Source organism: Tyto alba, unplaced genomic scaffold (assembly GCF_018691265.1).
Source record: "Tyto alba isolate M040663 unplaced genomic scaffold, T.alba_DEE_v4.0 Super-Scaffold_2, whole genome shotgun sequence".
NCBI lineage: Eukaryota > Metazoa > Chordata > Aves > Strigiformes > Tytonidae > Tyto > Tyto alba.
This window is the reverse complement of record NW_024881282.1, coordinates 1252035-1278458: the sequence shown is the minus strand read 5'-3', so window position 1 is coordinate 1278458 and position 26424 is coordinate 1252035. Positions and strand designations below refer to the sequence as shown.

Below are 26424 nucleotides of genomic sequence, written 5' to 3'. Positions count from 1 at the left end.
AGGGGTGGGGGGGGCCAGTGTGGGGATGCACCCAGAGCAGTGTCCACCCCCCCACACCCCCCCCCACCGTGGGGCAGGGGCTGAGGGAGGGGTGGGGGGGTTCCATGGATCCATGCCCACCCATGAAGTGGGGGGGGAACAGGGTGATTTCTGCCCCTCCTCTCCGTGTCGGCGTGTTCCGCCCCCCCCCCCCCCCCGGGGCAAGACCCCTGCCCGTTGCTGTGGGGATCCCTGCTTCGCGTGTCCCCTGCCCCCCCCCCAGTCCGTGGGTCTGTATGTACCCCCTGTCCCGAGTGGGGGTCTGAGGCCTGCGGTCCCCCAACCCCCCCGTGACCCCAAATGTCTCCCGATGTTCCACTCCCGGCCCCACGCGCCGCCGTCGCCCCCAGCAACCTGCTCTCGCGAGACCTTCCCCCCCCAACCGCCCGCAGGGGCCGCTGGGACTTGTAGTTTCCGCTCCGCCCCACGTGACGCGCCCCTCCCCGGCCCGCGGCCAATAGAAAGGCGGCGGGGGCGGGCGCAGCCGTTTGAATCGCGGCGGCCCGGGTACGGTACCGGGGGGAGGGGTCACCGGGGGCACCGGGAGGGGGGGGGGGGGGGTTACCGGGAGGGGGGGGCGGAATCGATCCATCTCCCGCCGGCCTGGTGGTTCCCGCGGCCAGGCATCGCCCTCGGCGGGAGCCGGGGCCTTGGGTGGGGCCTGGGCCCGCCGCCATCCCGGGGCGACCGGGCCCGGTGCTCGCCGTGAGGGTCGGCGGGGCCGAGCGGCTCCGCTCCGCTTCCTCACCCCCGCCAGCAGCCCCGAGGCTTAACGGAGGAAAACACACACACACACCCCCCCCCACGCACACGCACAACTAGAGCTCGCCGCCGTTTGCCGGCGCGGGGGGAGCCGCACCGGGTGCGTTACCGGAGAAAGGCCCGTTGGTCCCGGCCGCGCCTTCGCCCTTCCCGATCCGGTAGGAAAAACTCCTTCTGCCGGTTCCGCTCGCGTTCCGCCGTTCCATCCCCGCTGGCTCCATCAGCACCGAGCCGGGGGGTGGGAGGCGTGCGTGACCCCGGTTCGTCGGCCCCGACGCCGCGGGGATGGCTCCCGGGGGTGGGCGGCGAGGGACGGGCCCCGGGGTCCGGTGGAAGACAACGGTCCCGCTTCGGTCCCTAAACCCACGGCTGCTGCGGGGCTGGGGGTAAAATTTTGGGGGGGGGAACCAGCTGGGACGTGGCTCCAGCTGAATTAACAGGAGGCAGGGGGTTGGCAGTTGGGGGGGGGGGGGGTCCCCAGCGCCCTCCCGTCACCCAGAGCCCTGGCAGGGTGACAGCACCCACAGCCGGGGCCGGGACGTCGCCGCTTTCCCGGTGACGGAGGGTTTGTGCACCGGGCGCCTTTAACGAGCGCGGCCTCGGCGCGGTGACGTGGGGTGGCCCAGGGCCAGGAAAGGGGGAACCGTCACCCGCCAGCCCCGCCGAGGAAAATACCCGACAACTTTTTCTTTTGTGCGTGGCCGCTGGCTCCCCAGCTGCCAGCGCTCATGGCGGATTAAAACCCCCCCCTCCCCGCGCCGACACCGGCCGCACGCCCCCGGTAAGGCCCAAACAAAGACTTTATCCCTTTTCCTTGTTTGTTTTCAACAGGCCTGAGGAGGAGGGAGGCGGGGGGAGGCAAAGCTCGCCATCTCCCAGCCCCGGCGCCCCATGAACCCCCCCCCTTGCCCCCCAAGGTGTGAATCCCCAACTCTGCGTTCGGCCCAGTTGGGTTTCGCCAACATCCGGGAGTTCTGGGGTGGCGGCTGTGACCCCCCCCCCCCCCCACCTTCCGCACCCTCCCCACCCCCCCGCCGCCTTCCCACGCAAGCCGTGGGCCCCATCCCCGTTGCAGGGGGGCCTCCGGGGGTCTCCCCCTCTGCCTGGGTGAGCTGCTGGGTGCGCCCTACGGCAGGACAGCCCCCCCCCCACACACACACTGGGGTGGCTGGGGGGGGGGACCGTGGGTGCGTCCCTCGGGCTGGTCGGGAGCTCTGGAGGCTTGCGTAACGCCGTGTTTTGACCAGAGCGAGCGCTGGGGGGAAAGCGGCAAAGGACAATGCTGTCACTGCTTTGTGTGTGTCCCCCCCCCCTCCCTTGCCTTCACCGGACCCTTCCCCACCGACCCGCTGCAGCTCCCCTCCCTGGGGACATGCCTGGGGAAAAAAAAAAAAAGGAAAAAAAAAAAAAACAACACAAAAAAACCCAAAACAAAAACAAAACCACCAAAACACTAAAACAAAACGCTCGCTGCCGCGCTTTGTACCGACGCACTGGGCTCCCCAGCTGCTTCCCGTCCGCCGTCGCGCGAGTGTCTGCTCCCCACTGAGGGTCCCGGTGTTGGTCTCTGGTGCTCACCAAAGACGGCGCAGGGAAGGAGACACGCCACGCTGTGACCAGGGCAGCTCTGCCTGTCTCGGCATTTTGCTGAGCGCCGGCACTTCTCCGGTAAAAACACAGCTCGGCCGCTGGCAGGATGTGGCCCTCCGCGGAGGGAGTCTGTGTTGGGGGGCTGGCACGCGTGTTTTGCCTGGAGGTTTTGGGCGGATTTTGGGGGAGATTGGGCACGCTGCGCCCCCGGCTGTGGGTGCTGGGTGTCGCGGCGAGGAGCTGTTTTTTAGCCCAACTGGAGGGAGGACCCATCCTGCCCAGGATCCTGCGCTTCCCAGATGGGCTCACGGAGGTGGTGGGTGCCCCGTGTCCCCCAAAAGCCAAGTGGCAGGTGGCCGTGGTGTGCTGGGCGCTGCTGGGAACGGTTGCGGATCCCAGCAGGGCCCTTGGGGGGGGGGGTGTGTTTTCGGGGTGTAATACGGGGAGAGGAGCACCCTCCCCATCTGGGTGATTTTTGGCCAGGGCCCCCGCTCAGCTCCCACCTCTGCTCCGCTCCCAGCAGCTCCCTCGCCGGGAAGATTACCGGGGTGGCACTGGGGACGGCTGGCGCGGAGGCAAAGGTCGCTGTGGAGGGAACCAGGCAGCGCTCCTCGGGGCACTGGGGTGGCTCAGTAATGCCTGGGGGGCTCCCCCTCCCTGGCCAGTGGTTTTCCTTAGCGCTGGTGGCAGCGGGCAGGAGAGCTGGCAGCGCTCCGACGGCTTGGCCAGCACCTCGCCGGGCTTGTTTGGGGCCCGGTGACCTTTGCAGGCTCCTTCCAGCCCCCGTGGCCATGTCCCAGCTGAGGGGCAGAGCAGGCAGCCTGCCCACCCCCCCTGCCCCGAGGGTCCCAGCTGCTGGGGGGCTGGTGGCAGCCAGGGAGGTGGGGGACAAGGGACCCCCAGTTCCCACCCCGCTGGCATTTTGGGGGCCGGTGGCCGTGGCTGGGAGGAAGCCAGAGCAGCTGCGGGCAGTACCGCGATGGGAGCTCAGCCCCTGCCCTGGCACATGCCCGATTTTTGTGCTCTGAACCACGCTGTCTCCCCCTCAAAAGCTGCTGCTCATGTTTTCTAGAGGGAGGTGAATTTTCCTGGGATGATGGCAGTCTTGCGGTGCCCCATGGTGACGCGGGATCCCTCGGGGTGACGGCTGGCCCAAGCCGCGACTGGTTGTTTTGCACCACTGCGGCGGGACCTGAAAGACAGGCCTGACAGAATGCTGCCCTCCTCCCCAGGGGGCTGGGGCTGAAACCAGCCCGGGCACGGGGTCTGATGGGCTCCCGAGGTGCCAGGCCTTCAAATTCCTCTTACCAGAAATTTCAGAGAAGTTTGGGGGTGAGGGCGAGGTACGGCAGGAGGTGCTGGGGGTGAGGAGCCTGAGCAGCCCTTTTCCCTTGAGCTTTGCTCGTCGGGATCCTGACCCCCGGGGATAAATCCTGGGGGGGGGCTGTGGGTAAGGACCCCGCTGCTGTTCGGCAGCGCCGATCGCAGCTCGGTGCCTGTTGAAAAGCAGGATACTGGCTGCTCACTGTACAACCCCCCACCAGCCAGGCTCGGGAGGGTAGATTCTCCCTCGACAAACATGAGTGCCTGGCGCTGAGTGCAAGGTGCATATTGATGTGGTTACTATGCTTGGCCTTAATTGCCTTTCCCCCCCCCCCCCCTTTTTGTTGGCATTCCTAGGTCCGGGCAGTGACCTGGCAGCCCCGCAAAGATGCCTCTTCACGACGCGAGAGCCGCGGCTCTCCTCGCTTGGGTAAAGCTTTCCTTTGCTCCGTAGGTGGGATGCGCTGCCCGGGTGGGTCCTGGCTGCAGCTCCTCGGGGCTGTTCTAAGGGAGGGATTGCAGCTGGGGCAGGTCCTGGGGCAGCCGAGTCCCTGCTGTTTGTGGGCAGGTGGGTGTTTGCAGGAGAAGCTTTGCTCACCGTTCCTGTTGAGTAACCAGAAATGCTGGAACAGCTTGGATTGGCTGTGGAAGCTGCCTGGGATCACGTTCAGCTTTGGCCGGGGCAGGGCAGGGGTGGTCGGAAGGGCTGTTGTGGCTCTTGCACCCAGAGTGGTCTTGCCGTCCCCTGCCAGGCCTGGGAGGCGACGGGTTGGCACAGCACGGCGTGGTGTTGGCTTCTGCCTTCTGACTGTCTCATCCCGTTTTTCTAGGTGAACAGCACCAAAGTTTGTGCCAATGCCCTCGGTGATCTCTCACAGCTCCAGGACTGTAGCGTCTTCATCAGGATCATCAACAAAATGTGAGTCGGGGGGGGGAGCCAAACCACCCGGCGGGCTGAAGGCAGCCTGGTGCTCTGAACCCCACTGTGGTGAAACACGGGGCTCGTGCCTCCGCACGTGAAGCCTCCGTGCGCGGGACGATGAGCCTTTTGGGCTGCCCTGCTTGGAAGCCCCCATACGTCGATGGCATTAGTATAGAGACATATATAGCACCGTATAGAGATGATGCTCTGCCAGCAGCTCAGGCTTGAGGACAAACCTGCTCGAGGCAGCTGGGTGAGGGTCTGCTCCCGCTGCGTGGCCGGGCTCTGCCTGCAGAGCCCCGGGCAGAGCTGTTGGGCCCCATGGAGCTGCTCAGGTAGGATTTTTTTTTGACCAGAGATTCTGTCGTTTGAGGCTTGCTGTCACATCTGGCACTGAGGTCTGGGCTCACCCAAAGAGCCGAGCGCTGGTGCCAGCGGCACGGGGGTTCCCGGACCTTCATGGGAGATGCTTTATTTCTGTAAATGCTGCTCAGGTGAGGAAACAGCCCAGCAAGTTTTCCTGAGCTGCAGCCTCGGGATCCTGAGGAAACCTTGGGTCTGCAAAGCAGCTTGAGGCATGACAGCTCCCGCCCCACGAAGTGCTCCTGTTCTCCAGGGACATCGGGCTGCTTCACAGTCCGACACGGGCAGGACGGAGCCTGTTTGCTCCATCCCAGAACCAGAGGGAATCGGGAGGAATGGCGATTAAAACCCTCAAGCCGTAATGGGCATCGGAGCTAAGAGCGAGCACGCTCTGCTCCAGCTGCACGTTGTTAACGAGCTGGAGAGGCAAATTGGGAGGGCGTGAGGCTGCCGCTCGGCGCTGAGCGCGGCATTGCTTTCAAACCCTTCCGGCGGGAGGCTCTGTGGGAGCCTGTCTGCTATAATTACCTCCCGCGCCGTGTAACGAGAGCCTGCTCGGAGCAGGGATCTGCCTGCGGTGGGTGGGGAGGAAGGAGCCGCCTGCACCAGAGATATATTTAGTCAGACCTGGTTAATCTCCTGGGTCTGTGCTCCAGCTCCGATTAGGCGGGATCACTGGCAGCGTGCGCTCACTGAACAGGCCTGACCGTGGCTTGATAAGTGGGGCGGCAGCGGGGCGGACCCCACGGCAGCCGGCTGAGCTGGGGAGCTCCCCCCAGCACCAGGGGACGGGGGGGGGGAGTGGATCTCTGTGAGGATGAGAAAATCCTCGTGCCAGCCCCTTCCCCACGCTGAGTCCCTGCTGTTGTCACCCTGGAAGTAACTGAAGGTACCAAAGCGGCGCCGGCTGGCACAGGTTTTAGGCACATGGTCTTGTTTTGAGCTGGTGGCTGTTGAGGAAGAGCGTGGTCTCGAATAAGAGCTGCAAGAGGTGGCTTCAGCCCCCCCCCCCCCCCCCCCCAAAATTCAGCGTGGGCTCCAGGGCAAGCGCCCTGTAGGGGAGCGGGGTCTGAGTGCTTCCAAAACGCCGTTTCCCACTTTGCAATAGCAACAAAAACGCCCCGTTCCACGCACGGCCCCCGCGGTGCCTCCCTGGCTGGCGGGGATGCCGCCGGTTCCCTCTGCTGCGCCGGATGCCGGAGGAGGAAAGGGAGGAGGGGAGGGGGGTGTCTGACTGCCCGGCCCCGCCTGCTCACCAAACGCAGCCACGTTTGTCGGGGCTGTGGGGAGCGTCCACTCCCGCTCCCGGCCACGGCAGGGTTGGGTTTTGCTTCACCACCCGCCCTGGCGCGGGGGAGTAGGGCAGAGCAACACCGTATGGCCCGAGAGCCAGCGCCTCGCTCAGCAAGCTCCATTGCAAAAAAATAAAATAAAAAAATAGCACCGTTTGGTTAATCCCTCAGCAAAGCATTAACCCCTGCACTCTTCTAGCCACAGGAGCGAGGAGGGGGAGTCTGTGCTGGAGCAGCCGCTGCCGGAGAGGATCTCCTTCATCCGTGGTTTCCTGCAGAGTAAGAGCCTCCGCCGGCGCCTGGGGGGAAGCAGCTGCCCCTGCTCGGTGCCCCCCACCCCTGTGGGGTCTTGCAGGCTTCCCCCTCCCCAAAGTGACGCCCCCTGCGCCTCAGCAGCTTCCTGAGGTGCAGGCAGGGCTGCGGGAAGGAAAGCTTCGGGATGGGAAGCCTTGCCAGAGCCCAGGCTCGATGCAAAGGAGATCCAGGGGGTGAAGGGCAGGGTGCCAGCGGCTGCTTTGAGGGGGTGTCACGTCCTAGCCCGGTGCCTGGCCTCAAGCTGCTCGAATCCCCCTGGAAAACGCTGAGTGGGAACCCTGGGAAGGGGAAGTGGGAGTCTCTTGCATTTTTGCTCAGTCTTTCCTGGAAGGGGAGACACCGTATCCCACCTCGTATCCCCGCCCTCCATAGACGGGACTCAGTTTGTGCTGGTGGCGATGGAGCAAACGGTGCAGAGGGGTGCTGAGGGCGAGGTGGGGGGGCTGCACCGAGGGGGAAGTCGCTGGGGAGGGAAATAAAAGCCTGTCAGTTAATGGCAGGGGCTGAGCACTGAGGGCTCTGCTCCGGAGCCTTGTGCCTCCCCACCCGTGCCCCTTCTCCTCGGGGATTCCTCACGGTGCCCCCCAGTCCGAGCGCGTCACCTCGAGGAGGGGACACACGCCACGGGCTGGCAGGCAGCGTGCCCGGGGGGCTCCTGCATGACTGGGAATCCTGCTTCACTTCACAGAGCACTGCAAGCACAAATCGGCCGCGGAGAGCCTGGTCTCGGCACAGAAGCTCCTGGAGGGAGAGGAGCTGGCGTTGGCCAAGGTAACTGCGGGGCACGCTTTATTCCTAGCCAGCACCGGTGACTGCCCCAGCGTTGGTGACGCTGCTCTCCCCTCATTTCAGGTGGCCGTGCTGCTCCTGTATCACACCTCCATGAGCTGCAAGAGCCCCGGGGACTGGAATGAATTTGACTACAAGACCCAGGTAAATCCATTCTGGGTTCCCCCTCTCTGGACCAGGGGGGTGGAGGGGAAGCAGAGGTGCTTTTCCGGGGTGCTCTGAGACCTGCCCTCATGTTCGGGGACCCCTTGAAAGATGGTGCAGGGCAGGTGCTGCGGGCAATCAAAGGCAGCAGAGCTGCTGACCCCACGGCTCCTCCGACACAGGTTGAGCTGGCAGCGATCCTCAGATTTGTGCTGGACAACGAGGAGAGCCTGAATGAGAATCTGGAGATGTTTCTGCAGAGGAAAGGTGAGCGCCGGTTCCTAACTGCCTGCACTGTGGCACCAGCCCGGAGAAACGGGCCCAGCCTTGTGCAGGCAGAGCAGGCACTGGGCACGTTTTTTCACCTGGCCAGACCGACAGGTTAACGCATTTGCTGTAGTGACATCCAAGTGTCAGCTTGGAGGGGGACAAAACCAGTCCACAACCTTTGTGGAGAGCAGCAGTGTGGGATGATGCGAGTGCTGAGCGCTGCTGGCATCTTCCTGTGCAGCTCCCGGCATCCGGCACGGATGACCCTTTTCTAGAGCATAAAAACATTTTTTGCTTGTTTTTTTTTTTTTTTTTTCCCGCCCCCATTTGTGCGGCTGTAGCTGCCAAGCCATAAAAGCACCAACTCCATCCAGATCCCCTCGCCCCAGGACCGAGCGCTATGAAATGGTTCCCTGTAAGCTCTAATTTAAGAGCGGGGCTGCCCTGTACCCACCGGGCTCTCCCAGCTCGTGGCACCCCGGCCTTTGCGGCACTCGCCGCTGTTGCCGGAGGAGCGAGGCGGGTGGGATGCCCACAGGGATGTACGGCAGGTTTATGGCTTTCTCTGCTGGGCTGATCCTTCCCCGCTGGGATTCGCGGTTCCTGCGCCCTTGGGATTTTCAGCTGGAAACCCCTCCCTTCTGGCATTAACGGGAGGATCACAGCCTGCTTCTCGCTTATGATTCCCAGCGCCGCTGCCCGTGTCCAGCGCGTCCGGCAGCAGCTCCGAGGAGCACTCCCCGCTGCTCCCCCTCCCGCACAAGCGAGAGGTGCGTTTCCTGGAGCTGCAGAAGATTGCCTCCTCCTCCTCCAGCGCCAACAAGTACGTCTTGGCTGCGGGGGGGGGGTGGGGGAGCGAGGGGAGGCGGGGGGGGGGGGGACACACGCGGGCAGGGAAGCTTCTGGGACCCAGCGATGCAGCCAGGATGGGCGCTGACTCGACAGAGACGCCCTTTCTGCCGCGGTGCTGCAAACTCCTCGGGCTTGACATGGGGACGTACGGTATCGGCGTGAGGTCGGGCTGTAATTAGCTCCTTTTTAGCCCAGCTCGTTTCAGTTTAACAAGCACAGACGCTTCCCAGAGCAGCCTGTGGTCCTCTCCAACCCCGGGGAGGATTCAGGAGGATCAGGCTTGTGTCAAGGCTGAGAAGAGTTTCTCTTGAGCAAGCTGGGCGCTCTGCGGGGGGATTCTGGATATGGTGCGAAGGGAGGTGGGCGATTTGCCCTGGAACTGGTTTTGTACGGGTACACCGGACGCTCGGAGGCTGGCCCTAGTGTCAGCCAGATGAGGAGAGTGGGCTTTCTGCTCAGGCAATGAGGTGTCAGTTATTGCTCCGAACCTGCCCCCCAGAGAGGGGGAACCAGAGCGGGTCTGGCTCCAGATAACCAAATTACGCCGTGTGCCTCTCTGCAGCATGCTCCCCGGCGCTCCGTCCTCGCCCATGGGGGACATCATGCAGACCCCCCAGTTTCAGCTGCGGCGGCTGAAGAAGCAGTTGGCTGTTGAGAGAGAAAACCGGGATGAGCTGGAGGTGGAGCTGGCAGAGAATCGGAAACTCATCACGGAGAAGGGTCGGTGGCTAGCGGGACCTCCTGGTGTGCGGGGAGGGCTCTCCAGGGCGGGGACTTCTAGTTTCTGTGACTTTGGACCCTGTCACGACTGTGCTTGTGTGCAGTCCATCCTGCCAGACCCCAAGCGAGCGCAGCTTGCGGCTTTTCAGCTTTCCAGAGCAGGCAGGGCAGCTCGGGGTTTGCTGTGCCTCGCTCCACGGTGGGCCAAGGGGACCCTCACCCCTTAGTATGGAACAAAGTGCAACGCAGAAGGCCTTGCTGCTGGGAGCAGAGAAACCTCTGATGCTGCTGTAACAACTCCGAGCATCTCTCGGAGATGGCTGTTGGTCCCCCTTGCCAAACGATTTGGAGCAGGCTGGCGGGTGTAGGAGTCTCACCATCCGCATCTAAAACCCTCCACGCTGGGGATTTCCCCAGACGCAGGCGGAGACTGCAGGTTCCTTCTTCCCTCTCGTATCCCCTTATATAACCTGGGCAGCAAACGCCGTGAGCGAAGCAATGCCCGTGCCGAGCGGCAGTGCTGGCAGCCTGGCTCTTCCATCTCCTGCTGCAAAGGAGTTCTGTGCAGCAGCTCCTCGCCAGCGCGGGAGAAGGACAGACATCCTCCGCCGTGCTGTTGGGGGGGGTTCAGGTGACATAAAAAGATGGTAACGGGCTCATTCTCACCACCCTCCCCAGAGGCTCAGATCACCATGATGCAGCAGCGGATTGATCGCTTGGCTCTGCTCAACGAGAAGCAAGCCACAGACCAGCTGGAGCCCAAGGAAATGGAGGAGCTGAGGGAGAAGAATGAGAGGTGATCCTCCAGGGACATCCGCTCCCTCCTGCTAGGCTGGGCCCTGTCACTCGCATGTCCCCAGGCTCTGTGTTGTCTGTCCCTTCCTCAGCAGTGCACGAAACAGGGGTGAGGGCAAACCTTCCTCCTGTTGTGTGCTGCACCCTGGGGAGGAGATGGCTTCGGCAGTCACAGAACCCCAGACTGGTTTGGGTGGGAAGGGACCTTAAAGCCCACCCAGTGACACCCCCTGCCCCGGGCAGGGCCCCCTTCCCCCAGCCCAGGGTGCTCCCAGCCCAGTCCAACCTGGCCTTGAACCCTTCCAGGGAGGGGGCAGCCACAGCTTCTCTGGGCACCCTGGGCCAGCGCCTCACCCCCTGCACAGGGAAGAATTTCTGCCTTAGATCTCATCTAAATCTGCCCTCTTTCAGTTTAAAACCATCATTCCGCATCCTATCCCTACACCCCTGATCCAGAGTCCCTCCCCACCTTTCCTGTCACCGCTTTAAGCCCTGGGAGGCCGCTCGAAGGTCTCCCTGGAGCCTTCACTTCTCCAGGCTGAACCCCCCCAACTCTCTCAGCCCGGCCTCCCAGGGGAGCTGCTCCAGCCCCCCCAGCATCTTCGTGGCCTCCTCTGGCCCCGCTCGAGCAGCTCCGTGTCCTTCTGCTGTTGGGGGCCCCCGAGCTGGCCCCAGCACTGCAAGGGGGTCTCCCCAGAGCGGAGCCGAGGGGGAGAATCCCCTCCCTGGCCCTGCTGCCCCCCCTGCTCTGGCTGCAGCCCAGGGCACGGCTGTGCTAGCCAGCACGCTGCACCTCATGGCCGAGGCGATTGTGGCCCGTCGCCCATTTTTATCGCAGCGGGCAGGGAGCCGGTCCCAAACCACACAGCATCTTCGGACAACCTGCTCCTTACCCTCAGCCCGGCAGAGGAACGGCCGTCGCTGCTGTGGGGAAGGGGTGTGCTGCCCACCTGGGTTAGGCTCTGCGCCACTGAAAGCTTCCAGGCTGATCCTGGAGCTCCCGACGCCAGCCCCTTCCCCAGCCGCCAGCCCTCCAGTTTGATCCAGTTTGCGTCGCGCGATTGAATTCTGTCACTTGCCACGCTGCGTCCCGCTCTTTGCCCCATCCCGTGCAGCGATGTGTTTACTTGGGAAGGATGCCCAGCCTCGCTGGCAGGCGCCAGGCCTTTTTTTTTTGTCCTTTCCTCCTTTATGTCACTTTGCAGAAGGGTGGCCGGAGTCCTGCAGCCACCTCCGCCCTCGGTTTGGAGCGGTCAGGCTCCTGCAAGCTCCACTTATCCCCGCTCTGCTTTGTGACATATTGGGACCCAGTTTAGAGCTGAATTTATGGTGGTTTCTCACCACGGTGCAGAGGTGCCTCTGTACCTCAGTTTCCTCAGCAATAACCAGCAACATCAATCCCCAGCGATGTCCTCACCTGCCTTGGGCTTGCACCCCCCTCTTTAACAACCTCTTCTCCCACAGCCTGATGGTGCGCTTGCATGAGGCCCTTAAGCAGTGCCAAGACCTGAAGACTGAAAAAGGCCAGATGGACCGAAAAATCAACCAGCTCTCCGAGGAGAATGGGGATCTTTCCTTCAAGGTGTGTCCTCTCCCCGTCCCCGCAGCCCCACAGTTGTTTGTTGTGGGACCCAGAGGGGAGGATTTGATGGCAGTGCCGGATGCTGGGCTCCTTATGGTTCTGCCACTGGCCTCGTGTGACCTTGACCTGGTGACTGAGCTGGCTTTGGGCTCTGGATCCTGATCTGAAGGGTGGGGGGGAAATAGGGGCTGGGGGGGAGTTGCCCGTGCGTGGTGCTGCAGGGGCAGGGTGTGAGCCCCCAGGACCTGGCACGTCTGTGGATGCTCAGCCCTCGGGAGAGGGGAGCTGAGCCAGGCCCTGGGCAGCTGTGGGGATTCTCTGACCCCCCGGGGGGGTGTTTTTTTTTTTTTTTTGTTTTTGTTTTTTTTTTGTTTTTGTTTTTTTTTTTTTAACCCTTTGCAGCTGCGGGAGATCGCCAGCCACTTGGTCCAGCTGCAGGAAGCCCTGAACGAGCTCTCGGAGGAGCACAACGCGGCCCTGGCGCAGTCGCAGGAGAAGCAGGGGCAGCTGGAGAGCGAGCTGCGTGCTGCCCTGCAGGACAAGGTGAGGGGGTCTGGTGGGTCCCCCCCAGCCCCCCCTGGCTGGGCGACGTCTCCTGGGGCTTCCTCCTGCCCCGCCGGCTCCGTGGGCAGGAAGAAGCTGTGCGACAGCCGTCCTGGGAAGGGTCCCCCACGGTGGGACGGGCCGCTGTCCCCACAGTGAGGAGAGAAGCCCTGAGCTTGCCGAGACAAAGCTGCCAGCAAGCTTGGCGTTCAAAAAATCTGGGTGACTGCGCCTCCCTTTGCTTGGTTTCCTCACCTCACGCTCAGTCCCACCTCTCTGTCCCTAGAAATGCTCGGAAGAGAAGATCGAGATTCTCCAGGGGAAGATCTCTCTGCTGGAGGATCAGCTGGCCAAGCTGGGGGACTGCAGCGCCCAGGAAAAAGGGGAGGTCATGGGCGACATCCTGAAGGTACAGCGGGGTCTCAAGAGAGCCTCTGGCTCCCGCAGCGAGGGCAGGCAGCGCTTGGATGGGAAACTCTTAACTGGGGAGAGCTGGGGGGATGCATGGCGAAGCCGTGTGGGGCAGAGCTGGCTGCTCCCTGCTGCTGGATGGGGTTTGTGGGGCCGAGTGCTCTGTGGGGCGGTTGTGGAGGGAGCGGCTCCTGCACGGTGAGAAAAGGCGTTTGGGTTGAGAGAGCAGGGCTGGCACAAGGCTTAAGGGGAAAGCGGGGTGCGGTGGGGTGCAGCGGGGTGCCAGGAGGGAAGGCGGGCGCCGGGCAGCTCCCGCTGGGGTGCAGTGGCTGGGTCTCCCATGGGAGTGTTGGCTGCAGCTTGAGTAATGCCGGGGGGGGTGTGTGTTTTGTGTGTGTGTGTGTGTGTGTGTCCCCTTCTCTCTGCCAGCTGGAGGAGCTGAAGCAGGAGGTGGCCAGCCTCGCCGCTAAAGGGGCCGAGCTCCAGGCCACCGTCCTGCGGCTGGAGGAGGAGAAGCAGCTGCGGGAGGGGGCTCTGCAGGCCGAACGCTGCCGCTTCGAGGAGGAGAAGCAGCAGTTGGGCGGCCTCGTCGCCAGCCTCCAGAGCTCCCTCTCCGAGAGCCACCGGGTCAGGGAGAGGCTGGAGCAGGACCTGCGGGCGCGGGAAGCCGGCGAGCCCCAGGACACCGAGGCACGGTGTGAGGAGGAGGCCGGGCGGCTGGCTGCCCTCGACGCCCAGCACCAGAAAACCCTGCGGGAGAGAGATTCTGCCCTGCAGCAGCTCCAGCACCTGCGAGAGGCCAACGCGTCCCTGAGCAGCCAGCTGCAGGCCATGGCACAAGCCCAGGACGCCAGCCAGGCCGCCTCAGCGGAGGAGAAGGCTGAGTTGAGCCGCAAAGTCAGCGAGCTGGAAGCCAGGATCCTCGAGCTCGGCGCCCAGCGGCAGCAGGGAGCGGCGGAGGGGCTGAGGGCTCAGCTGCGGGAGCTGGAGGGCAGGCTGAAGGAGAGCCAGCAGAGGCTGGCCGAGAGGGAGAGGCTGGCCCGGGAAAACACCCGCCTGCAAGAGCGGCTGCTCTTCCTGGAGGAATCCCTGCGGAACACCGAGGGCATCCTGGAGGACGAGAAGCGGCGGGCGGCTGAGAGCCTGGAGGGCAGCCTGGCCAGGATCGCCGAGCTGGAGGCGGAGAGGCAGCGGCTGACGCAGGGCCGAGAGCCGGCTCCGCAGGAGCGGGGCGAGGAGCCGGCCAAGCGCCGGGCGCCGGAGGAGAGTCGGGAGAAGGCGCTGGGAGCCTCCCCCGCTGCCCGAGGGGAGGACGGAGAACGCGGGCGGCTGGAGGAGGAGATGCAGGCGCTGAGCCGGGAGCACGGGCGAGCCTGCCAGCGGCTGCAAGCCGAGCAGGAGAAGACGGCTGCGCTGGAAGCCCGGGCAGAGCGCCTGGCCGCTGAGCACCAGGAGAGGCTGGTCGCCCTCCAAGCCGACCTGTCCAGTGCCCGGGCGCGGGCGAAGGAGAAGGAGGGCGAGGAGCAGAAGCTGAGGGCTGAAGTCTCCTCCCTGCAGGAGAAGATGGCTGTCGTGGAGCAAACGGCAGCCCAGCGCGCAGCCGGGCTGGAGGCGGATGCCCGGAGAGCCGCCGAGGTGCTGGAGGGGGTCTCCCAGCAGCTCTCCCAGGAGAAGCTCAAATCCAAGGAGCTGGAAACCGCCGTGGAACAGCTGCGGAGCACGGAGGCCGAGCTCTCCCGGGCGGCCGCCGCCGGCAGGCAGCGGGAATTGGAGCTAGAGGTGGAGGTGAAGAAGCTGTCCGGGGAGTTGGCCCAGCTGGGCGCCAGGCTGGAGCTGACGCTGCGGGAACACCGGCGGGACCTGGCGTGCCGGGAGGAGGAAGCCGAACGCTTGAGGCAGGAGGCGGAACGGGGAAAAGCGGATTGCGCCGCTGAGCGAGCCCGCAAAGCCGAGCTGGAGGTGCAGCTGCAAAACGCCCTCAACGAGCAGAGGGTGGAGAGGTCGGTGCACCAGGAGGAGCTGGCTCGCTCCCGGGAGCTGGTGGAGGAGAAGGAGAAGGAGCTGGACGAGCTCCGCCGGAAAAATGTCTCGTGGGGCGAGGAGCTGAGGGACCTGCAGCAGACGGTCAGCAAGCTGAAAGGAGAGCTCGCCTCGGCGGAGGCGGCCAAGGAGCGGGCATCCAAGGTGGACAACGAGCTGCAGGGCTTCTCAGAGGCCGCCCGGAGCAGGGACGCGGAGGGGGACAGCGTCAAGGCCACCTGCTCCAAGGAGACCTCCCTCAAAAGCTTGGAGAAGACCCATCCCAGGGAGCGGGAAGCCGGCTTGAGCCAAGACCTTTACCAGGAGAAGCTGAAGGAGAACCAGGCGCTTCGCTTGCAAGTGGAGGAGCTGGAGCAGCAGCGCAGGGAGCAGCAGGAGGCTGTGGCTGCCCTCGAGCAAGCGGTGATGGTGGAGCAAGCAGAGCTGGAGGCCTCGAGGAAGGAAGCGGCCCAGCAGAAGGAGAAGGCGTCGGAGCTGCAGAAGCTGCTGGAGGCCTCGAGGTCGGCGCAGGCTCTGCACGACGGCGCCCTGGAGGCCCTGCGGAAGGAGCTGCAGGAGAAGGGCAGGGAGCTGATGCAGAGCAAAACCGCCGCCGCTGCCGCCGAGAAGGAGCTGGCGTCCCTCCGCTCCGCGGCGCAGGAGAAGAGCCGGTCGGAAGAGAACTGGAAGGAGCAAGTGTCCCAGTGCGTCCAGGAGATGGAGAGGAAGAACAGCCTGATCGGCAGCCTGGAGCACGAGGTCTCCATCCTCCATCGGCAGGTGACGGAGAAGGAGGGGGAGAGCAAGGAGCTGAAGCGCCTGATCGTCGCCGAGTCGGAGAAGAGCAAGAAGCTGGAGGAAAGGCTGCGGGTTCTGCAGACGGAGATGGCCACCGCCGCCTCCCGGGCGGCCGAGAGGTGCTCGCTCATGAAGGTGGAGGTGCAGCGGTGCCAGGAGGAGATGGAGAAGCAGAGGGTGGCCATCGAGGCCTTGAAGAGGGACCGGCACTGCCAGACCGAGCGGGAGGACGAGCTGCGGCAGGAGGTGAAGGTCTGCCAGGACAAGTGCCTCCAGAAGGAGCAGCTCCTCGCCGCCCTGCAGCAGGAGCTCGGCAGCGCCCAGGCGCTCGCCGGGGAGCTGCCGGCGGTGAAGCACCTTTGCCAGCAGCTGCAGGCTGAGCGCTCCTCCCTGGAGAGCCAGCACCGCCAGGACCTGGAGCAGAGGGCCAAAGCCCTGGCCGCTCTGCAAGCGGAGCTGGCGCGGGCCAAGCTGGAAGCGGCCGAGGCGCCGTCCCTGCGGGAACGGTCGGCGGAGCAGGAGCGGGCCGTCCAGCGGCTGCAGGCGGAGGCAGCGGAGACGGCGGCGCGGCTGGCGGGGCTGCAGCAGGCCAACGCTCGGCTGGCCGAGGAGAACCGGGGGCTCGGTGAGAGCCGGAGGAGCGGGCAGCAGCGGCTGGAGGCGGAGCTGGGCCAGGCCAGAGAGCGGCACGCGCGGGAGCTGGAGCGGCTGCGGTCGGCGTCGGAGGAGCTGGTGGCCAGCAGCCGGCAGAAGGCGGAGGAGGCGGCGCGGAAGATGGAGGCGATGAGTAACGAGTACGAGAGCAGCAAGGCGGCGGCGCTGGAGGAGAGGAGGAAGCTGCTGGAGGAGAGGCAGAGGCTGACAGCTCAGGTAAGGGCTCCCGGGGAAAGGGGGGCCTTTTGGCACTCCCCAAAACCCCCCGTCCTCCCGCTCGGCCTGGGAGCTGGGGGTGCGGGAGACGCTCCCCGAGCGCCAAGGGGACGGATGCTCCCCGGAAAGGCGGCGCGGTGTGCGCCGGCTGCGTGTTCACTTCTGCTTTTTGCGCTCGCAGGTGGAGCAGCTAGAGGTATTTCGGAAAGACCAAGCCAAGCAGGTAACGCACGCGAAGTGCCGGCTGCTTAAACGGTGACGGTGCACGGCCCCGGCTGCTGCCGCTTCCCACCGGAGCCGCCCTCTCCTCTCGTGAACTGTGTGCGGTGGGGACCCAGCCGTGGGGCGCTTGGCTCCAGGTCTCTGGGCTCGCGCCTTCGCCCCTTCCCTGCCCCACCGGGGAGTAGGAACCGGGGCCCAAACCTGCTGCCTGCCCACGCCTCGGCTTCTCGCCCCTCTGGCGTGGCCGTGGGCAGTGGCCGGCAGCCAAGAGCGCCCAGGGCCCCTCGGCACGGGACCCTTGCTCCTGTAATACCTTGTCTTCAGAGAGAGGGGATTTGGGGGGGAGCTGGGATACCTCATTCCTTCTGCCCAGCCCTTCCCCCCCTCCCTGCCTTTATCTGGGGTTCAGCTCCTCGCCCAGCTGGCAGGAACTGGTGTGGGGAAGGAGGGTGCTGCGCTCCCGGAAAGTGCAATCCAGATGTGGCCAGAGGTGGGATGCTTCGCAGCAGCCTCAGTCCCAGACATGGTGCGGGTTAGCGCTTGGGAAACAACGCTGGACAAGCCCCGTTTCCCTCCCCGGTTTAGTTTGCCCCCACAGTCCCAGCCTGAGCTGCCCAGGGACCCCGCAGAGGCCTTGTGGCTGTGACTTGGGGCGGTGGGCGGGCTGGGGGCTCCCCAACATCCCCTGGAGCAGGGGGAGCCCAGCTGGGGTGTGCTGGCCATCTTCCCCTCGCTGAGAGCGACGGCCGACCCCTGGGACCTCAGGAGCATCCCCGGGGGGTGGGGGGGTGGGATGCCTCTCCCCGAAGAGGCGTGGGCCCCCGCACCAGGTTTGGCACAGAGGATGCCCGCGGCGGGCTGGGCTCTTACCCCGGCAGCAACCGCATCGCCTCACCGGCTTCCCTCCCCCTCCCGCCTAAAAGGGGTCTTGGCTTTGCCCCCCCCTTCTTTGGCGCACGGCTGCTCCTTACACTTGGGTGGCACAGAGCTCGTCCTTGCAAAGACTAACGCAGCTTGCGGCTCACTAACCACAACGCCGGGAGGTTCCTCGGTGCTGGGCACTGCTGAGCAGCCCCCGCCCCGGGGGCAGGAAACCTTCTGAGGCTGCTCCCAGAGCGGGCGGGAGGGACACGGGACCTGCTCCCCTTGTCTTGTGCTCAGACCTGGTCTAACCCAGCCATGTTCTTCCAGGTGGAAGAGCTCAACAAAAAGCTGGCTCAGCACGAGAAGGCTGCCCGAACCCAGCAGCAGAGAGTTAAGGTAAACAGGAACCAAAACCCGCGGGGGGGGTGCTGAGCTCTTGGCCAGGAGCTGGTGGTGGGTTCCCCTGGGGAGGTGGGGGTCAGCTGGGCAATGTAGGGGTGCAGGGTGGCTCTGAGGCGGTCCCTTCCCTGCCCGCAGGTGCTGGAAGGGGAGCTGCAGGCAGAGGCCACGCGTCAGCAGGAGAAGGTGGCAGAGCTGCAGGCGCAGCTCGCCCAGAAGGAGCAGGCAGCCGAGCACTACAAAGGCCAGGTATGCCAGGGGCTGGCACAGCCCCGCCGCCCCCGTCCCCACTCTGTGGGGAAGCTCGATGGTTCTCTCTCCTTGACATCCTAGATGGAGAAGGCAAAAACTCACTACGACGCAAAGAAGCAGCAGAACCAAGACCTGGCGGAGAAGCTGAAGGCCATGGAGCAGTTGCAGAAGGAGAACGCGGAGCTCCGGACCGAGTCGGAGAGGTTGACCAAGGAGCTGCAGCAGAGCGTCCTGCAGGCCAAGGAGTCGGAGCTGAGCTGCAGGAACCTCACCAGCCAGGTCCGCAGCCTGGAGGCTCAGGTGGGCACGGCATGGCGGGGCTTCACCCTCCTCCTCCTCGCCTCCGCTGCCCGCTCGCTCGGAGGATCCACCCCTCCCCGCTTCTTATCCAGGTGGAGTTTGCCAACCGGCAGCTACGGGAGCTCGGCAAGTTCCAGGTGGCCACGGACACGCTGAAGGGCCGGGAGCCTTTCCACCAGCACCCATCTGACCTCAGCGCCGACAGCCTCGACCTCAGCCTCGAGGAAGCGCAGCCGCTCAACTCCACCAGGTACCACGAAATCCGGTTCCTCGCTTCCCCCCGCCCGCCGCTGCCCCGCTAAGCCCCTCGGCGCTGCCCTCCTGCCCTGTCTCTGCAGGAAGGCTGGCCGCTCGCAGTCGGAGGCCTCGGCGGTGCCGCCGGATGGCGGAGATCCGCTGGCGTCCCAGCGTCTGCCCCACAAAGTGGAGTCCCTGGAGAGCCTCTACTTCACCCCCATCCCCAGCCGCACGCGCTCCCAGCTGGAGAGCAGCGCCGGCTCCCTGGGAGACCTCTCGCTTGATTCCGGCTGCAAGACCCGCTCGGCACGGCGCCGCACCACCATCAACATCACCATGACGAAAGTGAGCGGCACCCGTGGGGCTGGGAGGGACCCGTGGGGCTGGGAGGGACCCGTGGGGCAGGGCCTCTGTGCTGAGGACAGGGACGCGCAGTTTGCTGAGCCGCTGCGGGGCTGTTTGTGCCCCCAAACTCTGCACCGAGCTCCCCCGTGACGCCTTGTGCCAAGGATGAGTGGGGCTGGGGGGGCAGCGAGGGGAAGAGGAGGAGGGTGGTAAACTTTTATCTGCTTCCTCCTCTTCGCCTCTTGCCCCGTGGGATGGCAGCTGCAGGGCACAGCACTCCACGGGCCACTCCAGCACCTGCCACGGGCTGAGGAGGGGGGGGCGTTGATACCTGGGTGGGGGCACCCTGCGTGTCCATGGGGGCTGGGGGACAAAGGGGCTGGAGAGCAGCCCCAAGGAGAGGGACTTGTGGGGGTTGGTGGGGGGAAAACTGCTCGTGAGCCAGCACCGTGTGCTCACAGCCCAGAACCCACCCGTGCCCTGGGCTGCAGCCAGAGCAGGGGGGGCAGCAGGGCCAGGGAGGGGATTCTCCCCCTCTGCTCCGCTCTGGGGAGACCCCCCTGCAGTGCTGGGGCCAGCTCGGGGGCCCCCAACAGCAGAAGGACCCGGAGCTGCTCGAGCGGGGCCAGAGGAGGCCACGAAGATGCTGGGGGGGCTGGAGCAGCTCCCCTGGGAGGCCGGGCTGAGAGAGTTGGGGGGGTTCAGCCTGGAGAAGAGAAGGCTCCGGGGAGCCCTTCGAGCGGCCTCCCAGGGCTTAAAGGGGGGACAGGGGAGGGACTCTGGATCAGGGTGTGGGGATAGGACGAGGGGTGACGGTTTTAAGCTGAAAGAGGGGAGATTTAGGTGAGATCTAAGGCAGAAATTGTTCCCTGTGCTGGGGGTGAGGCGCTGGCCCAGGGTGCCCAGAGAAGCTGTGGCTGCCCCCTCCCTGGAAGGGTTCAAGGCCAGGGTGGACGGGAGCACCCTGGGGGTTGGAACTAGATGATCCCACCCAAACCAGTCTGTGATTCCATGATCAATGGGTTTCCCCCTCCCAGAAACAGGCCAAGACGGAGGAACCCGACAGCGCCGACTCCTCCTTCTGCAGCATCCCCGGGGCTCAGCCCCCCACCGCCGCCCCCGCCAAGGGCCGCCTGCGCTCGGCCGCCTCCGCCCGCTCCCTCACCAGCTTCCCCTCCCAGGACTCTCTGGTCAAGCTGGAAACCTCCTCCCCACAGGAGACCCCCGGCGATTCGGCGCTGCGGGGCCTCCCCGGCTACCGCCCGGTCACTCGCAGCTCCCTGCGGCGTTTGCAGGGGGGCAGCAGCTCCAGCCTCGGTGCGTGTGGGTGAGGGGGGGGCTCCTCCCTGGCTTGGAGGGGGGACACCCCCCCCCCCCCCCCTTCTTGCCTGGGACCCCCCTCTCAGCCCCCTCTCTGCTTTGGGTTTAGGCCGGAGCAGCATTTACCTGGGGACGTGCCAGGACGAGCCGGAGCCGCTGGATGACTGGAACCGCATCGCGGAGCTGCAGCAGCGGAACCGCATCTGCCCTCCCCACCTGAAGACCTGTTACCCCCTGGAGAACAGGGTAAGGGGATTTTGGGGGGGGGTGAAGGGGGTGCCCCTTCCTGACCCCGGGTTGGGGGGGGGGGGGGGGGGCGGGGCGCTGCAGGGAACATCACCGCTTCCTCCCCAGCCTTCCAACTCCTTGGGGACCATCACGGACGAGGAGATGAAGATGGGCGACCCCAAGGAGACGCTGCGCCGGGCCAGCATGCAGCCCGCCCAGATCGCCGCCGGCACGGCCGCCCGGCGCAGCACCCTCGGCAGCACCCTGAGCGCCGCCTGGGCCGGCGGCATCACCACCCGCCAGCAGCGCAAACGCCTTTCGGACGAGTCCCACCAGGGCCCCGACACCCCCGAGGTGAGCTGAGCCCCCCCCCCCAACCTCCCCCAGAGCCAGGCTGGGGCGGTACAGCTGGCAGATGTTCTCCAGATGTGGAGGAGCAGGGCTGCAGCAGCCCCGGGGCAGGGCAGAGCTCGAGCAGCGAAGGGCTGAGCCTTCTGCCTGCCCCAGCCTGGGGAGGGGGGGTGGCCCCCGCCCCCTCCGGGGCTCTTGTTTCCCAGCCGAGGGTCCCAGTTTATCCCCTTTTTTTTTTTTTTTTTTTTTTTTTCCCCCCAGTCCAAGAAGCCAACCAGCTGCTTCCCACGGCCCCAGACCCCCCGGGAGCGCAGCGACCGGCGCAGCTCCCAGGTCAGCCGCAGGAGCGAGCAGCAGCCCCCCAGCAAGCAGGTGAGCTCTGGAGAGGGGGGGGAAAAAAAAAAAAAAAAAAAAAAAAAGGGGTTGGGACCCCCCCCCCGGTCCTACTCTGAGGTCACGCTCCCATGTCGTGTGTGTGTTGTCCCCCCCCAGGCCGAGAGGCGCCAGTCGATGGCGTTCAGCATCCTCAACACCCCCAAAAAGCTGGGGAACAGCCTCCTGCGCCGGGCGGCCGGCCGGAAAACCACCCCCAAGAATTCCCCCCACGGCAGCGCCCGCCGCTCGCCCCGCATCGCCACCGCCAAGTCCCCCAAGGGCAAGGTAAGAACCGGCCCCCCCGGGCTCACGGTGGGGACACACACACACACACACACGGCCCTTGCCCTGTCCCTGGGGGGGTAGGGGGGGGCTCGGTCACCCCCGTCCCCTCTCTGCTCTGTCCCTTCCAGGCCAGTCGCCGACCGCTCAAGGACACCAAATTCTGAGGTCACCCCAGCTGTGCTGCTCCCCGCTCCCTGCCCCCCCCAGTGCGCTGGGGTGGGGGGACACATAACACACCCCCCCCACACCTCGTGCCACTGCCCTGGGTGAAGCACCCACCATCACCCCTCTCCTGCACCCACCCGTGGGTGCTGGGGAGGGGGCGTGACCCTGATATTTGTCACCACCTCAGCCCTGGCTGTGCAGTTACTGGGGGCTGAGCCCTCCCCTGGGGGGGACCCCCAGGGAGGTGGGGGGGGGGACAGAGCTGGGCTGGAACGTCCCCAGGGCCCCCCCCCCCCGGGTTTGGGAGCCCCCAGGATTGGGGGGGGGGGGAAGGGGGGGCAGCAGCCAGGCCCCAGCAGGACAGTGTCTGGTGTCCCCCACCCACTGCCTCAGCGGTGATGAGGAGGGGGGGGGACAGCAGCATTTTTAAAGTGTTTCTACTTGTAAATAAATTGTATTTTTTCTCCTGCTCTGTCTTGTTCCTCCTTGTTTCTGTGCCCAGTGTGGGGGGAGGAAAAGCATAACCACCTCCTCCTCCTCCTCCTCACTGTCCCCACCTCCAGGACCCCGCCCCGGGACCACCCTGCAGCACCCAGCCCCACCCCCCCAGGGGATTTTTCTTTTTTTCATCTTTAATTTATTCTCCAGCAGCACCTCTCATCATTACAGCATTTCCCCACCCCTGGGGTGTCCCCACACACCCCTCCCCCCTCAGCCCAGCCGCGGGGGAGGGAAGGGGTTTCTCCCTCCCCCCCCCCCAATTAACTGAGGTCCATGATGCCTCTGCCAGCGTGGCAGCTTCCAGCCCCTGCCACGGGGCTCGTGTGTCCCCCCGCTGCTGCCCTCGCAGCCTTACCCCAGGCGGGAGGATGAGGAGGATGAAGATGAGGATGGGGAGGGGGGACCCGGGCTCCCCCCCTCCTCCCCGCAGGTGCTGGCGTGCTGCTCCACCTCCGCCGCGGTGAAGGGCAGCTCGCAGATGGGGCAGGACACCCAGGCGCCCAGGGAGGAAGGCCGAGCTGCGGCGGGGTCTTCCTCCCCGCAGCTGGAGGCGTGCACAGGGAGGAGATCCAGGCTGAAGCGGCCTGCGGGCAGGGGAGGGGACACATTTGTGTCGTGTGTGTGTGTCCCCCCCCCCGCTCAGGTGTGAAGCATCACCCCTTCTCCCCAGGAAAATTTGGGGTTCAATGCACAAGCAGGGCCGGTGCCAGCCCCTGCTGTCCCCTGTCCCCCCCCCCCCCCCCAGTTTGTGCCCACTTCGATCCCGCAGCTCCCCGGGGATGTTGGGGACAGGATCTGCTCCAGCTCATGGAGACACCCCCCACCCCTGCCATAAACTCTCTCCCACCACCCCGTCCCCTCCCAGGGCACGCTGCTGGGACTGTCTGGATGGACAGACAGATGCGCTGCCGCTCCCTGCTTGAGCTGGGGGATGCCCCAAACCCCCCCCCAAACACCCACCTAAGCAGATGGGGCAGACGCCCGTCCCCTTGCGAGCGCTGTCACCGCTCCTGGCCCGTCTCTGGCGCTGGCTGCAGGCTCGGGTTCTCCCTCCAGAGCCGGAGTGCTTGGAGGCGGCTGGCACAGACCTGCAGCAGCACCCCAAAACGGCACGGGGGGTAAGCTCGGGGCTCATCCTGCCCACCCCAAGGAGCTTGGGACCACAGAGGGGAGCTGGGCGCAGGCACGGAGCCGGCTGGGTGAGGCTCAGAGCGGAGAAACGGCCGGGGTGAGGGTGGGAGGAAGCCGGTGAGGCGAGGGGATTACCTGCCCGTGGGGCCGGGAGCGCTCTGCCTGCTGTTGGGCGGCCGGCGGGCTCGGGGAGGGGCTGCGGGGACATCCTGCGCGGGTCCTGGGGAGCAGGGGAGGAGCGGTGAGCCCCCAGCAGCGCCCAGTCTCCCCCGTGGAAAGGAGCGGGTTGAAAAACCAGAGCAGCGAGCGGTGGGAAAACAGCCGCCCGACACAAACGGCCGGCCCCCTCCTCCAGCTGCCCCAGTACGGCCAGTCAAGGGATCCCGGGAGGCTGCTGGGTGAGGCGTGGGGTTCACCAGCACGCTTCTGTCACGCCAGCGAGGAGGTGGGGGGGGGGGCAGTCGCCCAGAGGAAGGCAACGGGGTCCCACCGGGACCTGTGGGTACACCCCCCAGCAGGACAAGTTCCCCCCTGGATGGTTTTTTGAGGGACACACAAACGGCAACGCACCCAACGCCGGCGGCTCTGGCTCACCCGGCAGCTCCGGGTGACCCCCCGGGGCGGCCGTGGCGGTTTTGGGGCGCAGCGCCCGGCTCCGCGCCGCCGACAGCACCATGCGGGCCGGGCGGCTGAGGTGGGCCGGGCTCCAGGCACTGGGTTCCAGCTGCAGCAGGCGGCTCTTCAGCTCCTCTTCCTCCCTCGAGCTCCTGGAGACAGAGAGGGAGAGCCGCAGGTCCCCCAAGCCCGCACAGGGGGACGGACCCCCCCCTCCCCGGGCTACTCACGAGCGCGGTTCGGGAAAAAAAGTCCGGTAAAAGGCAGGGCTGGAGCGCCAGGCGCCGTCCGTGGGCTCAGCGTCCTCCTGTGGGACAAGAGAATCCCCCAGGGAATGGGGATGTGCTCCCCCCTCAACCAGCGCGGGGCACGAGCAGCGGCGGAGAAACCCCCATCGCCGTGATTTCGTGGCGAGAGGCACCTACGAGGCTTTGCTGGGGGGACTGGGAGGACTGGGGGTCCAGCGGCGTGCGCACGCGGAGGAAGGAGAGCCCGAACTGGCCGTGCTTGCTGAAGGGCTGGCTGCAGGTGAGCCGCAGGCGATCCCACTTCTGCCCCGCCGCCAGCGCCAGGAAATCTGCTGCAGGGAGAGAGGGATGTTGGGGGGCAGATGTGGGGGTGGAAGAGGGGGGGCACCCCCTCTCCCTTCTTCTCGTCACCCTGTGCTGCTGTTTCCCCGCTGCGGGACCGGGACACGGTGACAACGTTAACGGGGAGGGGAGCGGAGGGTGCGCAGCGACCGGGGCGGCCGCAGTTCCTGGGGTCCCCCAGCTCCTTCCACCGCCAGCCCCCGGGGGTTCTTCCCCATTTCGGTGATTTTTACCTTCCTTAAACATCCGGACCCCGCAGCGGTTCCGGCCCAGTTTGGAGTCCGCCGGTGTCATCAGCGCGACGCTGGGCACCAGGGTGAGGTAGGGCCGGTCAAGGGGCCACGAGGAACGTCCCACCTCGATCTGGAGGAAAGCGCAGCCGCAGTTCCCTGCGTTAAAAGAAAGAGGGGAGGCGAGGTTGGGGGGTGGGGGGGGTCCGAGCCCATCCTGGGGTGGGGGGACGGACCCATGGACGCACAGACCGACATCCACGTAGCCGATGGCGCTGGCTCTCTCCAGCTGCAGCTCCGCTCTCAGCTCCCCACTGCGGTCCCGGGGGCAGCTGAGCCAGGGCTGGGGGTCGTCCTGGCACAGCAGGTTCTCCGCCGGGTACTTGGGGTCCTGCGAGCGACGGCAGAGAGGTGCTGACCCCTCCCCCTTTCCCTGACCTCCCCCCCCGGGACACACAGACACACACGGACACGGGACGCTCTCCCGCAGCCCACACGCTGCTTGAATCGCATCTAATTAGCACCCTGTAGTGCTAATTAACACCTAACCCAGCGCCCCCCAGCACTGAGACACCCCCTCCCTTCCCCCATATCCTCAGCAGCTCAGCGACCCCCCCCCCCCCCCCCCCTCCTTGAGGAGACGCCCCGGAGACCTGCGAGGAGAAGGAGACGACGTGGCTGATTTTAACCGGAGCCATCCCGGGGGGTCCCAGAGATGAGCGACCCCCCCCTCCCCTCAGCGGGTCCCTGTGCCCTGGGAAGGGGGGGGGGAACAGGCAGCTCAGCGGCAGGGTCAAGCGGACCCTCTCCCCCCCCCCCCCCCCCCCAATTTGGAAATGGTTTGAAGTGGGGGGCACTGGGGCAGCCGCTCCTTGAGGCCGTGCTGGCCTCGGCCTCGCTCCGGCCCCCCCACATCCCCCCACAGCAGTGACCCCCCCCCACAGCTCCCCCCTCCCCAAGACCCATTCACTCCCCCCCAGCCTTGCCCCCCAAATCCCCTCAGCCCCTCCAGTTCCACCCCCCCCCCCCCGGTGTACCCAGACCCAACGCACCGATCCCGCAGCCGCCGCCTGAATCTCCCGCCCAATCCTCATGACCCCTGACCCTCGACCCCTGACCCCGCAAGGCCCGCCCACCGCCGCTCCCTCCTCGCTGCAGCCCCCTTCGACCCCCCCCCGGTCCCGACACACCCCCCCCCGGTCCTGACCTCCGACCTCCGACCCCCAGCCCGCCGCTCCGCCGCGGTGCACGACGGGACACGTAGTCCTCCAGCCGCGCCGCGTCACCGCCCCGCGCAGAGGGCGCTAAGGGACCGTCTGACATGTACTCTCCCCTTCGAAACAGCGGGGAGAGGATGCAGCGGGAAGTGGCGGGGAGGCGGCGATCTGGCAATATTGGCACCGTCGGCTCCGCAGTGCGAGGCAGCGCCGGTGTAACGGAGGCGACCGGTGTAAACGGAGGCGGCCGGTTGCACCGGGCCTGCCGGCGCGGAGTGTGCGTTCCGCTCCGCGCCTAGAAATGGCAGACGATCCCCCACACGTGACAGTTCGCCGCTTCCCTTCTCCAGCCGCGACTCCCCCGGCGGCTGTCCCGCCCCCTCCCCTGTTGTGATTGG

The 26424-nt window shown here is 65.8% G+C and overlaps 2 protein-coding genes across 12 annotated transcripts; one reads left to right on the top strand and one right to left on the bottom strand.

Moving 5' to 3' along the window:
* The first annotated feature begins 489 nt into the window (after positions 1 to 489).
* On the top strand, positions 490 to 22211 carry NUMA1 (nuclear mitotic apparatus protein 1). 4 transcript variants are annotated; one of them, XM_042792410.1, is made up of 26 exons: positions 490 to 546; positions 4072 to 4144; positions 4545 to 4633; positions 6491 to 6570; positions 7295 to 7377; positions 7459 to 7539; positions 7722 to 7806; positions 8500 to 8632; positions 9224 to 9381; positions 10060 to 10177; positions 11641 to 11758; positions 12161 to 12301; positions 12588 to 12710; positions 13142 to 16399; positions 16581 to 16622; positions 17813 to 17881; positions 18023 to 18133; positions 18218 to 18436; positions 18529 to 18686; positions 18775 to 19018; positions 20056 to 20335; positions 20448 to 20584; positions 20693 to 20920; positions 21179 to 21289; positions 21410 to 21577; positions 21706 to 22211. In XM_042792410.1, the coding sequence occupies exons 2-26, from the start codon at positions 4103 to 4105 to the stop codon at positions 21739 to 21741; spliced, it is 6312 nt and encodes a 2103-aa protein (XP_042648344.1). In that variant the 5' UTR covers positions 490 to 546; positions 4072 to 4102; the 3' UTR covers positions 21742 to 22211. The 4 variants fall into 4 exon arrangements, with proteins under 4 accessions (XP_042648344.1, XP_042648343.1, XP_042648345.1 ...); XM_042792409.1 differs by lacking the exon at positions 490 to 546 and adding an exon at positions 602 to 959; XM_042792411.1 differs by lacking the exon at positions 490 to 546 and adding an exon at positions 974 to 1582 and having other exon boundaries at positions 6497 to 6570.
* Positions 22212 to 22345: 134 nt separating this feature from the next.
* Positions 22346 to 26361, bottom strand: LOC116962544 (short transient receptor potential channel 2). 8 transcript variants are annotated; one of them, XM_042792482.1, is made up of 10 exons: positions 26017 to 26347; positions 25463 to 25563; positions 25062 to 25200; positions 24813 to 24968; positions 24415 to 24569; positions 24220 to 24296; positions 23945 to 24141; positions 23510 to 23594; positions 23204 to 23331; positions 22348 to 22827 (listed from the first exon to the last, which is right to left on the bottom strand). In XM_042792482.1, exons 2-10 carry the CDS (start codon positions 25505 to 25507, stop codon positions 22595 to 22597), a joined length of 1215 nt encoding a protein of 404 aa, XP_042648416.1. In that variant the 5' UTR covers positions 25508 to 25563; positions 26017 to 26347; the 3' UTR covers positions 22348 to 22594. The 8 variants fall into 8 exon arrangements, with proteins under 8 accessions (XP_042648415.1, XP_042648414.1, XP_042648411.1 ...); XM_042792481.1 differs by having other exon boundaries at positions 22346 to 22827; positions 23969 to 24141; positions 24813 to 25200; positions 26017 to 26361; XM_042792480.1 differs by having other exon boundaries at positions 22346 to 22827; positions 24415 to 24566; positions 24813 to 25200; positions 26017 to 26359.
* Positions 26362 to 26424: the final 63 nt, after the last annotated feature.